At 43.3% G+C, this 14,762-nt stretch overlaps 2 protein-coding genes across 2 annotated transcripts in view; both read left to right on the top strand.

The window, feature by feature from the left end:
• Positions 1–1,153: 1,153 nt before the first annotated feature.
• On the top strand, positions 1,154–2,933 carry med18 (mediator of RNA polymerase II transcription, subunit 18 homolog (yeast)). The gene is made up of 3 exons (XM_034553615.1): positions 1,154–1,324; positions 1,492–1,592; positions 2,268–2,933. The coding sequence occupies exons 2-3, from the start codon at positions 1,520–1,522 to the stop codon at positions 2,822–2,824; spliced, it is 630 nt and encodes a 209-aa protein (XP_034409506.1). The 5' UTR covers positions 1,154–1,324; positions 1,492–1,519; the 3' UTR covers positions 2,825–2,933.
• Positions 2,934–7,999: 5,066 nt separating this feature from the next.
• LOC117745633 (forkhead box protein O3-like) overlaps positions 8,000–14,762 on the top strand; it is a 29,364-nt gene continuing 22,601 nt past the window's right edge. Inside the window, exon 1 of the mRNA XM_034554085.1 lies at positions 8,000–9,328. Coding sequence (XP_034409976.1) covers positions 8,840–9,328 — 489 coding nt within the window. The 5' untranslated portion in view covers positions 8,000–8,839. The remainder of the gene's footprint in view (positions 9,329–14,762) is intronic.

Here is a 14,762-nt window from a genome sequence, read left to right as displayed (position 1 = left end):
ATAAGGCTGTAAGTCAAGCCTAGCTAAAATCATCTTTATCTTGATCAACTAGAAGTATAGCAGTTTGTATGGTAATCAGTAACCATAACAATCAATACAAATAAAACAATGTTATATATAGGAAACCAGTGATTAAAAGAAAATAAAGAGAGGTGGCAGAAAAAGTGGAAATAAGATGTCAGTCAGACCGTAGAAGTACTTTAAAGCAATATAAAGATAATTTACACAAGGCAGGAAATAATCACAGAAAGACTAAGAGTGGCTAACGCAGGTTTACATAGCACCATGTGTGTGCTGGCCAAAAGGAACCGTGACAAGCAGTGACGGCTGGTGGAATTTTGTTGGTAGTGCCATCCAATCAATTTCAGCAAACATCCCAGTATGATTCAATCCAAAAAAAGTATCAAACACGCATTTCTACTATGTAGTTAAATATTTAACATTTATTCCAACACTGACATAATAATAAGCATACAATTCAGTATATTAATATCGTATAATAATATTCAGTATAGTATGATATATAAATACCATTTAATGTAAATATACAATATACATATCATAAATATATTATAATAAAATATAAATATTGTATAATATAAATCATATATATATATATATATATATATATATATATATATATATATATATATATATATATATGCTTTGGCCCAAAGCTGAACCTATTTTAGGATGCGGATTGGCTAAATTGTATATGACTCATTTATATCTTTAATCAGTAATTGGCTAAACTGCTTCTTAGACCCGTCTCTTCTGGGCCAAAACGATTTGGCCCCAGCGCAGCAGAGACATGCAGACAGGCGGACGTGCAGGAAAAGCATAGGTTTTGAGCAGATATCCTATTTTACAAATATTACTGGGTATATTCCATATCTCGTAAACACAAATATTGACCATTTGTATCATTTATAAATATAATTAATATTATTATTATAATTTTTGTATAATTTTTTGTTTTTTTGTTTGTGGCTCAAGGTGTGTGGGGCCAGGCCCGTGGCCCTCTATTGACCAGCCGCCACTGGTGACAAGTGTGGTAACAATGGAGTTAAAGAAAATGCATCTACTCTGCCACATATACGACTGTAGAAGAAGAACCCTACATACGAACCTCCAGCAGGTGGCGGTAATGCGCCTCAAAGTTGGATGCAACAGCTGCGGTAAAAGAAACAGAAGGAGAAAAGTCAATAGATTGTCATTCACTGTTGTCGACTGTCTTCATTCTTTTGCTGTCCGACAAATATAGAAGACAACGCTGAGTCGGTGTTCCCCATCAAGTGAAGAGCTGCATTTCGTCATTTTTCAGGTAATGAATCAAGCTACATTTTAAAAGAGTGAACTGTTAATTACTGTTTATTAGCTAGCTAGCTCGCTAAATGTAGCTAACACTGGTTGCCAGGTACAATAACTTCTATGTTGACTAATGGAGAGGTTGTAGATGCTAACTGACTGAATAGCACTTCATTCCTACAGAGAAAAACAACTTGGTGCCTGGGAAAATATGGAAGCCCCTCCTGTTACAGTGATGCCGGTCACCGGAGGCACGATCAATATGATGGAGTATCTGCTGCAAGGTAAGCTAACGCAAGAATCAGGAAATGAAACATCTCTCCATACGTGTTAGCTAGTTATGTGGGATGTGAGCATGTGTTTGTGCTTGAAAGTGCTGTACATTTATAATTAAAAGCTAACAATCATAATCACCAACATGCATAAAATAGGAAAAGTACAAAAAAATGGTATTCCTGATCAATTAAAGGGCTTTGTGTCATACATTCCCTCAGTTGGTGAGGGTGATAGTTGTGGTGGAGATTGATGTCTTAACAAGTTGTTCCAATATTTTTTTTAATTAATCTTCCCTCATTGATTTAAATGGGATGGACTATATATTAGAGACTCATATGCGTTAGAATTTAACATGACCACAAACTGAAGTTTAATCAAAAACTGAATATTATAACATGTATTAGTGTTGTATGAGACTGCAATACTGCCAACATAACGTTATCTAAGATGACAAACTATTTTTAACCTTAACTGACAAAGTGGAATAACATTTTTATTTTTTTATTAGCCTTTATTCTTTAATCTGACGTGTTTTTGACAGGTTAATTTCCTGTCTGTCTCAGCTCTCTGTGTCTTAGGTAATCTCAGCTTGTGTGTGTGTGTGTGTAGAATGTAAGTGCACACCACTTTGTTTACACATTATTTATATATTTATGCATCTGTTTCTCTACTCTTTATCGCAGGCAGTGTGTATGACCAAGCACTAGAAAGCCTCTTGCATCGCCTTCGAGGTCTGTGTGACAACATGGAACCTGAGACTTTTACAGACCATGAACTGGTTTATCTTCTGAAAGGCCAACAAGGGAACCCTTTCATTCTGCGTGCCCGGCGGTCCCTCTCTCACCCCACATCACCATGGCACCTACGCTACTTAGGCCAACCGGAAGTGGGAGACAAGAGCCGTCACGCCCTGGTGCGCAACTGTGTTGACGTGGCTGCCTCGCACAGCCTGCCGGAGTTCCTCAATGAGATGGGCTTCCGCATGGACCACGAGTTTGTGGCCAATGGGCACATGTTCCGCAAAGGTGCTATGAAAATTGTGGTTAGCAAGCTGTCCCGCATCCTGGTACCGGGTAACACAGAGAACACAGAACGTCTATCACTTTCATACCTGGTGGAGCTGAATGTGTTGGCTCCTGCTGGCCAGGACAATATGTCAGATGACATGCGCAGCTTTGCTGAGCAACTTAAACCCCTGGTTCACCTGGAGAAGATTGACCCCAGCAAACAGAGACATTGAATGACATCATTTAGATAGATGGTCAAGTCACCTTCGGCCCCCATGGACAAAACTTTTTTTTTTGTATAATGTTTAATGTAAAATTAAATGCAATTCAACTTTGACTTAATGATTACACTTCTGGTCAATTTGTTATGTGAGCTGGAGATGACTACAGTCAGACAAAATATTCTTGCATTTCATAATTTCCCACCAAAGCGTGGTCACAGAAGTTTTGAAATGGTAACCTTAATCACTTTTTCATTAATTTGTACTGCACAGGTTGTGTTAAACTCATTGCTAGTTCATCTACGTTACCCGCTTGATGCATCAGGATGCTCGTCTCCTGCACAGTGAATTGACTGTTTACAGAAGAAATAATAGTGATGTGTTTGGGAATAAATAGAAGACACATACGTGTTGCAAAAACAACCAACAGGCAAGCTATATTTGTTATAAGAGTCGATTTTTGCATCTCGACTTGTAGTTCTCAGGGTGGCTTTTGGCTTTTTTATTCATTTAATTGGTTTATGTTCTCGATTATGATCCTTTATGATTTAATTCTCTGTGGCGGTTTAACACCTAAAAACACATGGTGTGTGTATATATATATATATATATATATATATATATATATATATATATATATATATATCACTAAATTGTAGCACCTGTTTCCTAGAGTATGATGTATGTGTCACAAAGACCTGTGTTTTCCTAAAGAAATGTTTTTTACATTATGATTTATTCATTTTCTCCCACTAGGGGTCTCTCTTGATCTTTGAGAAACTCTGTCTTGCCAGCTGAATGCTACCTCAGATCATCTACAGGAGCTGTGGTTGCCATGGAAATAATTAGCTGTGAGATCTGCACATATCCCCCCCACTCTAATTACCTTTCTCAATTGCTTAATGATACATAGACCTGTGAAAGCCGTTCTTTCTTCCCCTCAACAAAAGCATTGATTTTGCCTCTCTTCCCCTCTTATTTCTACTGTTAACCCATTAGTGCCTCTTTCATGGGAACTTGAGCTGGGACTATTACACATGAAAGCACTAGAGCTGCCTCAGGACCCTCCCTATTCATGCTGAATTCCAAAATGGCTTGTACACTAGTTTGTCAACATTATGGACAATCTGCTGCGGAGACTGAAGTAACTAATGCACATCCTGTCAGTTATTATAATAACGTGGGCAATAAGACGAGTGCTTCTACAATACCCCCACAGGAAGATGCATGTGCAGGGTTTGCAATGTAAAGCGACCGTGTCTGAAGGGAGAGCCAGAGGGCAGATGGCTGTCTCTACATGTTGACCTACCTGCATATCAAGGCTGATGAGGACACGCTCACTGAGGTGGAAAGGTGAGGTGACATTGCTTCCACATCCATAAAATGCACCTTGAAAACCACCCTTTGAACATACTGTACATTATATCGCGATATGGATTCTTTTAATTTGACTTCGAAGGCAAACCTCTGCTGTGCTCAAATCAAATATTGGGAAGCAAAGCAGACAGTCAATGAGAGACTGGAATATCTGATGACCGTTTTATGTTCCTTAGGACTAAATGATGTTTCAGCTATGAGTATTAAAGTATTAAAGAGGCAGAGTCCTCCTAGCCCAGGGCTTTATATGTCCAGCATGGATACACTAGTCTGCTGGCTTTCTTCCACTTAAACTTGTGTTAAGCACGGTGCTCTTTGGTCATGAGCTGGACTCCCACTGCACCTCCACTCCACATTGCGTGGAGAACAGGGGCACAGCTAGGCTAATCAGTGTCTTGGCATCAGGCCTGCTCAGCTATTGTCGATGTAGCCAACTAACTCACTTGCACAAGTGAGGGATTGAACTTGTTGCCGGCGGCAATATGAAATTCTGGTGGCTTATTTTAAGAAACAGACTGGAGTGACACCAATTCCAATACATACGTACACAAATTCTGATAACCCCCCTATGGGGTTAGAGGACTGATCATCAAAACAATTACTTTTCATTGTGGGTCTGCACACGGCTCAAGGTGTTTGTGGGGAATCGTTTAGTCCCGATGATGACTGGAGAAATAGCAAATGAGCGTTAGACTAAAACGGTCTGATAACTAGATACAAGTTAATCATAGTATCTTTAGTAGATACAATAGAAAAGATAGATGGATACATCTTAAGTAGCACATACTATCAGGAGGAAAGGGCACACTCAGTCATTTTATTTGAGATGGACACAGATTTCCTCATGTGTTCTGTCTATTTTTATATTTGTGTATACAATATGCAACTTTTCTTTTTTAGATAACATTGATTAATCAACTTATAGGTGTTGAGAAGAAATACCGCAACACAATTCTTGGAACCCCAGTCATTGTAGGTAAAAGATGTTAGTATAGGATGAAACTTAATGAATTGAAGTATACATACTTGGGGAAGAAGGTACAATCTTATTGTACAGTGTCATACATACACCTTGATCTGGAGTGCACAATTGTCATAGCATCAATTAAACTGGCCCCTCGCCTCCACTAAAATCATCTTTGACATATCAATGTGTTTAATAGTTACGCTTGCTGCACTTTTGGGTATGAGCAGAGCAAACAGATTTTCTTCTTTGGGCCATTTGATTGTTCTGGGTCTTCAACTATAATTAATTTATAAGGCAGATAGTGTTAGTTATACACACATTTTGTTAGACCTGCACAGCCTTTACATTCCATTCCACAACATAGCCTAAATTAAAACTCTTGGCATCCATTGTCTTTGCTGCCTCTGAACATCATGTAGTTGGCAGCGCACATACCAAGATGCCACAGAAAGCTGGCTCTTTCTCAGGGGCAGGAAGTCTTTAAGTCACTTTGGGCCAGTGCCACAAAGGGGTGAAATCCAGCGTCGTCTACTCAGGAACGTTCCCAGCACTTGGATTTGAGCCCTCTCCTTCATGCGTCATTGGGAGCCCATATGCTCGTTAGAGAGTGTGGTTGTTTGCCGAGAGGGGCGGAGAACCAGGGTTTTCCCAAACAGGCATCGATCCCCCGTGGGTGTTCTTGTGGCTTCTCCAGCTTCCTCTCATCCTCATCTCACTGGGCAGAATGGTTGATGGGGATACTTTGCACAACATGGTGATACCGTAGGTTTGAGGATTGTCCCTTTTCCGTAAGTGAATGAAATTCCAGAGAATTGGGGCGGAAATTAACGGGCCCAAAGCTCCGCCTTGCTTGTGGCTGACTGAGGTGATTACTGCTGTGCATAACATGCTGTTCCAGGATCAGCTACTCGGAGCCTGAAGCCAGCCATGCTGCCTCTGGAATGTCTGGTATGGGCACAGCGTAGCAGGCAGCCTGGAGGCAACCGAACACATATGTAGCTTTTAAAGTCGTGCTGCCTGGGCCTCCCTCTTCTTTCTCAGTCCACTCTTCTTGTTTCTCTGGAGATTCGATCCAGCTGTGAGATTGTGTCATTTGTCTTCCCAATTACTTTTCATTCACTTTGAAATCAAGAGATATTGTGTTGTCTTGTGTCGCCACCATTCTGGCACTCTCAGGAGTTTTACTTGTGAACAAGCGTCGCGACTCGTGAGTAACCCAATAAGGGTTGTCATTCTCCAGCATTGGTTTGATTTTTGCTCTTGGCAGATATTTAAGTGACCAAATGATTATTGCAGACTTTTTACACAAACCTCTATGGCTTCTTTTACGCCATCTGATCCCATTGATGTTTAGCATTAAATCATCACATGACACGTCCCGCATTTAAAAGTGTGCTATTTTTGACCCACATTTCTCAACATCAGTCATGTCTGAGTGCACAGTGTGGCCATGTTGTAAGACGTTTAAGTATAGCTTCCATCCATGCACACTTTGCACGAATTGGGCAGGGTCCTCAGGCAATTTACAGCCACCTTGCTGCAGGTGCTTATTTAGCTGGTGCCCGTGAGCTGTGCATGTGTGCCGCACTGAAATATGAGGATGTTTTGGTCCAACTATAAGTATTTGGAGTTCAATCTCCCCCATGGGCGGTACAAAGGCTTGCACTGAACTGCCGCCAAACTTCCAAATATGATCAGAAATAGTAACTGCGTGTGCAGCCTGAGTGAGTGGGCATAGAAATAGGACTGCCTGTAAAAGCACATGAGTAAATAATACATATAGCAACCTTCAACATAACAGGTATGTGCATAAAACTGAGAATCAAGCTGTTAGAATAGCTTGTGAACTCAGCAAATCGTTTGGATGAAGGTGAAAGGTGAAGTGCAGCGTGAGGATACCATCCCACTTTTATTAAATAAATAAATAGCCAATGGGATTCGTGCACCTGTGACTGTGCCCGCCCTGCTGAGTTTTGGGAAGGTGGTTGTGGGATGGAGCCCCCCCCCCCCCCCCCCTCGGTCAGTGGAGCAGAATTACGCACTTGGGTCTGACCACGTGTCTGCCACAGCTGAGTCTTTGGCGTCGGGCAAATGCGATTTGAGATGATGATGATGTGCAAGTGTCATGTGCCTCTTCACTTTGGATGGAGTGCGGAGCAGAGATGATCTTTCAATCTGGCCTCTGAAAAGAAGAAGAAAAAAAACAAACATTTCACCTCACTCTTCCCGGATTAAAATCTAGGGTTACCTAATCTCTCTTAATCTGGACTAAATCGGTCTAATCTGCAGAGAAAATTACACTGGCTGAGGTAAAGCCCGCAAATAATCACCAGAGGTGAAACCTCATGCGCACCGCGAGTTCTCCCTGAAGGGCAATGGGACGCTGAACACGTTGCTTTGGACAATTTGCAACGCAAAGACACATCAGGCACTGTCTTTTTTTTTTTCTTTTTTTTTTTTTTAAAGACCAAATAAAATAAAATAAAAAAAATCCGTGTCGAGATTATGCAGGAAATTCCCCCTGTGTAATGTCCACGTTGTCTTCTCCTATCCCCGCTGGACGGGGAGGCTGGCACACAAAGCGCCGTGTGACGCTCTGCCAGAGAGATCATTATGCAGAGTTTTGATTAAGAATTTGGGGTTTGCTCCCACCGTTCATATCAGAGATGATGGTGGTGAGATAGGTGGAGACAGAAAGAGAGAGGGAGAGGGAGTTCGGGGTTTCGCTGTAATCATGCTCGGAGAGTATTGATTCCGTGAGCGCACTCCAATTGGCAGCATCTCCACGACAGCGCCGGCGCGTCATCCTCGGTTCACATCGACTGAACGAGTTGTAAGCAAATGAGAACATGTGTGGGATCTGAGAGAGTGAGACGAGGCGAGGGGGGATAGAGGGGAGCGAGAGGAGGTGTGATAAAAGACTATTTTATCAAGCTGACAAGTGGATACGAAATTTGATCGCTGGACTATTCTTCTTCTTCTTCTTTTTTTTTTTTTTCTTTCTTTCTTTACATTTTTCAGACTGGGAATGTATTGATTCGTCACATGCGCACGCCTCTTCATTATAATTGCAGACAGTTGGGTGCTGTTCAGGCTGAATGGACTTGAATGTGCCGCTGCCAGTTTAATCCGTGCAGACTGGAAGATTTAATAATTCACGGTAATCACGCATTATCGCCTCAGTGGATGCTCTCAACGCAGCTCTGGTGATTTCTCCCCCTCTTTCCTCATTCTTCCTGTTGTCTTGTGGAGGATTTATCGACGACAGCTTTGCAAATATGCTCCTTATCTGAATTATCATCTGTTGCTGCAACTGGGTTGAAAAGCCCCCATGACTGGCTCTGACACGCGTTTGAGATTGACTGCCTCGGGGTGATGTGGACTATTCTATGAGACGCAATTTTATCGCCGTTTGATATTTTACTCCAGGTAAAATGGACGAAAAATTATTATTACTTTTATTACTTCTCTTATCTCTACACGCGAGGCTGTGATTTTGCTCGTATTCACCATGATCCTTTTACTCCGTTGAATTGCTTCTTATTGATTCCGCTTAATAGCAATTTTATAAGGCGAATTTCAACGTGAAGTGATACTGAGGACAGTTGGATATTGGGGGATTGTTGAGGTATTTCCCTCCCTTGTTCTTCATTTGATTAATTCCCTTTTCGACGGAAGGGTATATGTTGATGATGGAGGACGACGAATTAGACGCTCATCAGGTTGATTCGGATTTCGAGCCGCAAAGCCGGCCTCGGTCGTGCACCTGGCCGCTGCCATGCCCGGAGGATTTCCCCGGTGGACACGAGGTCAGCGGGGGTCTTCCATTGGCCAACATCAAGGTGGAACCAGAGGACGTCCCGGCTTGCATAGCGGGGCTCGTGGGCGGAACGCCGGGAGAGCTGAAGCATCCAGCCGGCGCCCCGGCACCCACGGGCGCGACGCACCCATGCCTGGCTGGCGCGGCGCTCGATGTGACCGGACCGCTGCGCAAAGCCAAATCCTCGCGGCGGAACGCGTGGGGGAACCAGTCCTACGCGGATCTCATTACCCGCGCCATTGAGAGCACGGCAGAGAAGAGACTCACGCTGTCACAGATATACGACTGGATGGTCCGCTACGTGCCCTATTTCAAGGATAAGGGCGACAGTAATAGCTCAGCTGGCTGGAAGGTAAGGAATAAAACGCGTGACGTGCGTTTTGACGTGTTAATCACAGAGTGATAATAGCGAGTAGTATTCCTATTCACTAAGCTATTAGTAGTTTTTTTTTTTTGCACCCCTCGTGCCATACACATGTCCACATGGGATTCCGTGTCGGTTACGCATGAATGGTGCCATGCGTTATCTTGTCTTAGTTCATTGCAGCCGTCAGTCATTCTAATAGATCGTTGATGGCAGGATGTAATAGACTGGAGTGCAGTGTGTGTAACGAGGCTTTGCTCAGCCCAGAGTCCGTAGTAGAGCATGAAACAATGGTTAATGATTTATTTCCATATCTGCATGCGAGTAAGTGAGTCAGTTCAATATAATCTACTCAACGCATTTTCATGCAAACAGCGGCACACATGTTCTACTTATCAGTTCTAAAAACACAGAGGGACACTTGTAGTTGGTGATCACAGGTCAGCTGTCCACAACGTCAATATTCAGACGGGTGTTCACTAGTGACCACAGTCCACCACCACCGCTGCCTGTCTGGCGGAGAGCCCAGAGAAACCTCCTGGACATCTGCCCATGCTATCGGCCTCATCATGTTGCCATTCATGATGGCCATCTGAGGACAGGGAGATCAGCAGGGCAGCAGCGCTGGTCCTCATGGTGCACCTGTGCTGAGTGAGACCCTCAGCTGAAAAGACTTATTTCCAATGTGAGAAGTAAGAGGCTGTACAGTACCATAGCTCTTTGCTCATCAGAATCGTGCAGTTTAACTTTTTCATTTTCTTTTTTTAACTAAATCCAGACCACTCACCACTTCACGTTTGCTATAGCCAAACCGTCTTTCCAACATAAACCCATTATTGAATCGGCTCTTAATGCTGATTGCTCAGATATCCCAGTAAATACTTACAGGACGAATTATTGAGTTGTCTGTGTACCCGCTCAGAACTATCAAGGTGTGTCATTCACACCATTGAGTACAATCAAAATCCCAAATAATGGGATGTGTTCAACCACATGCATTCATATTGTTGCCCTACAGTTAGTTCTCAAAACGTGTTGTGTTGCTGTTGCATTATAACATAAACTCTGTCAACGCTCTGAGATCAGCCTTAATCACAAGCACCTGACCAGCGCCGCACGCCTGTCCCATTAAAGTGAACTCTGATAAGATGTGACTCCAGGACTCTTCATCTTTAGCGCTAAAGTCCCAGTCTGCTATTTATGAAACTGCAAATTAGGAGGTGGGGGGACCTCAGACCGTGGCAGTCTGAGGTCCCGGGCTATTTCAGGCCACAGGCGAGACATGGGGCCCTTTCCAGGTAATGACCGGGCATTAGGTAAGTCGTTTAAAGCAGGCAGCCATAATGTCGGTGACCTGGTTTGGGTCAGAGACAGAACGGTATTGTAAACATACACTTAGGAGTCACATAGCTCACTTACAGGAACCAAACCATACAGCGTATGGAAATATTCACTGAGCAGCCTGTGTGCATGTACAGTAACACACTCATTTCTGATGCAACTGCCTACCCTGGCTCTTGCAATAAATGTGTTTACTTTTAAGTGAACCTGGCTCATCAAATGAGAATCCCATTTTTTAAATTTATTTGCAGAATTATGAATACATAATGAAGCCCTGTAGAATTATATATTTTTTGGTTGGAGTGTGACAGAAATGTACATGCAAATAATTTCACTATGGTAGTTATAGAAGAAAAAATGCCTTTGGAGTGGACACATAAAACATCATGTTTTATAAGAGATCAGCATGTAAAGGCAGCTCGAAAGACCAAGTTTGACAAGGTTAATATTAATTCACATGTTCAGATTGAGGCCATGAACCCAGGACAACAAATCGCGCTACCTCCTCCCTCATTTGCGCAATACACAGGTGCACTCTCATACATGTAATTTTACAATCATATCCGGCAATTATACTTGACAGACGCATTTGTGAGTTGAAAAACATTACTTATATCATACACACCATTTTAATCTCAATTAACAGTATCACGCATGAAAACATTTAATGCAAAATGGCCTGTTTTTGTTGTTGTTGTTGTTGGAGCAGGGAATGTAAAAAAAAAAACACATAAAAGAATTGTTGGTAAGCTGCTGATGAAATGAAATGAAATGAAGTGATATAGCTTGGCAGTTTGCGTAGGAGGCGGGCAGGGGAGGGGAGGGGAGGGAGGGGGGGGGGAGTTGATGGCTTGATGATGGGTGCTAGACAGCCAGTACACCTGGACACTGCCATTAAGCTCCTATAAATACCTAATGGCTTCTGACTTCTAGGAAAGCTGCAGTATTCTGAGGTCATGGCTTCCTAATCGCCTCCTTACTGAGGGGAGGTTACGTAGAATTGTAGACTTGTAGACCTGATTACACTTTCCGCCGCTACTACTGCAGTGTCGATTAATAGCAACTTCAGTGGCCTCCCCCCTCCAGTGTTCTGAAACTAACTCTAGCTGGATCCCACGTAGAAATGTGCAGGATGCTTTAAAGTTAGCGATCGTTTCTGAAGCCCTGTATTTATGGTTATGTCTTTATGGCTTATTATATCTATATCTATATATCCACGGCTGCATGTGGATGCATGCTGCATTTGTGCGTGGGAGAAGCACATGTCAATTTGAACAAAGCGTCAGGGTTGGTAGCGTTGTGTGTGTCTTTTGTGGGGGCTAGTGAAGGGGGAGGGGCTGTCTACTTCTATAGGCGTGTGTGGTTGGGCCCGCTGATTGGTCTGACAGCATGTCACTGCAGAGGATTCTGCGTAGTCTCGCACTTGACTTCATAATGCCTCTAATGGTGGGGTTGAAAGGCAACTCGGTGTGGGGATTGCCCTGCAGGCGCCCAGAAGTTCATTAACTCCAAAGGGGTTAGACACTGCCATTGTCATGAGTTGGGGGTTGCTTTATTGTATATGTCAGCAGGGAAGGTTATGAGATACAATAACCCATAATGCACCAATGCCTTTTGGTGTTTGAAGTATATTTAAACATAAATGTGTGATGCATGCCTCTAAAATACCTTGTGTTTTGTGTGCATCTCCGTGGAATTGGTCGGTTTCTGCCTGCTTTAATGTACGACACATAGTTTCCCCTGCATGTGTTTATAGGGCTTTTTGCGGCGCTTGGGCCGTCATTTGCCAGGGGATTGCGCAGCAGGTCAGCACGGGTGCCAGGCAGTCACTCAGACACTTTAATCCAAGAGACTAGACCATTTTTTATAAAGTGTCTTTAGGTAGCGGTCTGTGCAGGGCCAGCAGGGCAAAAGGTCAGAAATTAGACATACCAGAAAGATAGCGCTCAAAAGGATTTAGAGAGAAACGTGACAGCGACTGTAGGGCAGAAGACAAATTGAATGCGAGGAAATGAAGAGGAGAGAAAGAAAGATATCTCTCTCGGTATATGCAGTCTTATCTTCTGTAAAGGCACACAACCCCTGTCTCCACATGCATTAGTATTTCTAACAGTGCTGGATCATATCACTTTATCTAATTGATTTATAGGTAAAGAGACGGACAGGCTCTCGTAATCCTGTCACCATGCAAGGGCTCCAGCAGCTGCAGTAGAGAAACACTTGTCAAATATGAGGGATATGAATATCAAATGTGCAGCAAAGAGTGTGTTTGACAGAAGCTTAGCATGAAGTGGAGAGACTTGAAACTTTCTGAGTGTGTGCAATAGCTTGCATGTGTGTGTGTGTGTGTGCATGTTGTGTGTAGGAATGCATGCTTGTGTCGCCTGTTGATGGTTGGGGAGTCTGGAGAGACTGGAAACTATCCGAGACTTTAGCTGATTCATATTTCATCCTCCGTCTTGGCTCAGGGGAGCAGAGTAATTTGAGAGTGCGACAGATACACATGCGCGTACACGCATTTACACACTCAGAAAGTGAGAGCATATGAATGCATGCTGGACAGATTTATGGTGCAGCATTATGAGCACCTTACATCTCCCCTTGGCTCCTGCAGCCGGAGCCGGGTTGGGTTCACGCAGTATATTCGGGTTGAGTTGGGTATCTGACGCCAAGAAGCCCGCTCTCACTGCCGCCCCCCCCCCCCCCCCCCCCCCCCCCTGCATCTGTCAGGCAGCCGTGTGGCAGTTCATTTCTCACTAAAAATGATTAATGTACATGCAAATTACCAAAGCATGGGCAAGCATTCAAATATAGGAGACCGCAATCAGGAGACAGTAATGTGAAAAACAATATAATTTCACCTTAGATATTACTTCACTCTCTCCTATCACTTCATCTAGCAGACACCCGTGTAATCTCCTCTTTTATCTCCCCACCTTTCTCTTTCACTCCATCCATCTATTAGACATGCTATACATTTTTTCGCTCTTAGTGGTTTTTGGTACAAGGGCCAATTGAGGTGAGGAGTCTTTCTCAAGTGAGCCATGGCGTCAGTCTCCTGCCAGTGATCCAGACTGCCTTAAGCAGTGCGCCTCCTCTCGTCTAAGAGGAATCTCATATCTCACATTATCTCAGAGATAATAGGATAACAATGCTGGATTTTCCCCAGCCCGACTCCTCTCAGCTACCGGGTCTTTTGGAGCAGAATACCAGGGGATGAGACCGTCAAGTTCCTAATTCGACAGGGTTGAACTAATTTGGATGTTCTTCTCAGCTGAACTGAACTTCAGCTGTTGAAGCATTTCTAGCCTATTACCCGTGGCTCTGCAATTTATTTCATTATCTTTACAGCGTTTTGGTGACATTTCTCAGAATAATAAATAGTCCTTTCCGTTAATTTAGTTTGCCTAAACTGAAGAAGTAAGAAGATAAATGTCCATTCTTTCCCCATTGCACTATTTAGGGTGATGGTTTCCTCTATCCCCTCTGGCTCACGCACACACAAACACACACATTTGTATACGAGACACACAACACACTTGTGCCTCCTCAAACCACCCATGGAGGAACACTCTGTTCTTCGGTTTGGTGAACCATTTTTGGGAGAGGAGGGGGCTGACCGAGAGCGGAAGCGACTTTCTGTGGTGCTGTTTTGCCATCTGATTAGTTGTGAAACCTGTCAGACTCGTATGGAGGGTGTGGCTCTGTTTGGTGAGCGCCCGCGGATTTTTGGGCAAAACCGTTCTCAGCTGCAGGCACAGAATGCGGTGTGTGTTTCTGTCGGAGGCTGTGTAGGTTTGATATCATGGAGATTGTATGGGGGAGGAGGGAGGGTCTTCTGTTGAGGGGTCTTTATCTCTGGACTCACAGTTTACAGACTTTAGGCTTGCAGCCACAATTCCCACATTTCAATAAAATGGGGGCTGTGTTCCTGCTCAGTTACCGTCCACCAGACCCTATTGACACTGACCCTTGTGACTTGTAGTCCTACTTAAAGTCTATATATTACTTATATTCTGGTTTTGAGGGAGGCCCAACAGATCTTTGTCAGCTGAGTTATTATTAATATTACTCCCAGAAT

The sequence above is a fragment of the Cyclopterus lumpus genome, chromosome 16, assembly GCF_009769545.1.
Source record: "Cyclopterus lumpus isolate fCycLum1 chromosome 16, fCycLum1.pri, whole genome shotgun sequence".
NCBI classification, from domain to species: domain Eukaryota; kingdom Metazoa; phylum Chordata; class Actinopteri; order Perciformes; family Cyclopteridae; genus Cyclopterus; species Cyclopterus lumpus.
This window is presented reverse-complemented; position numbering and strand designations above follow the sequence as displayed.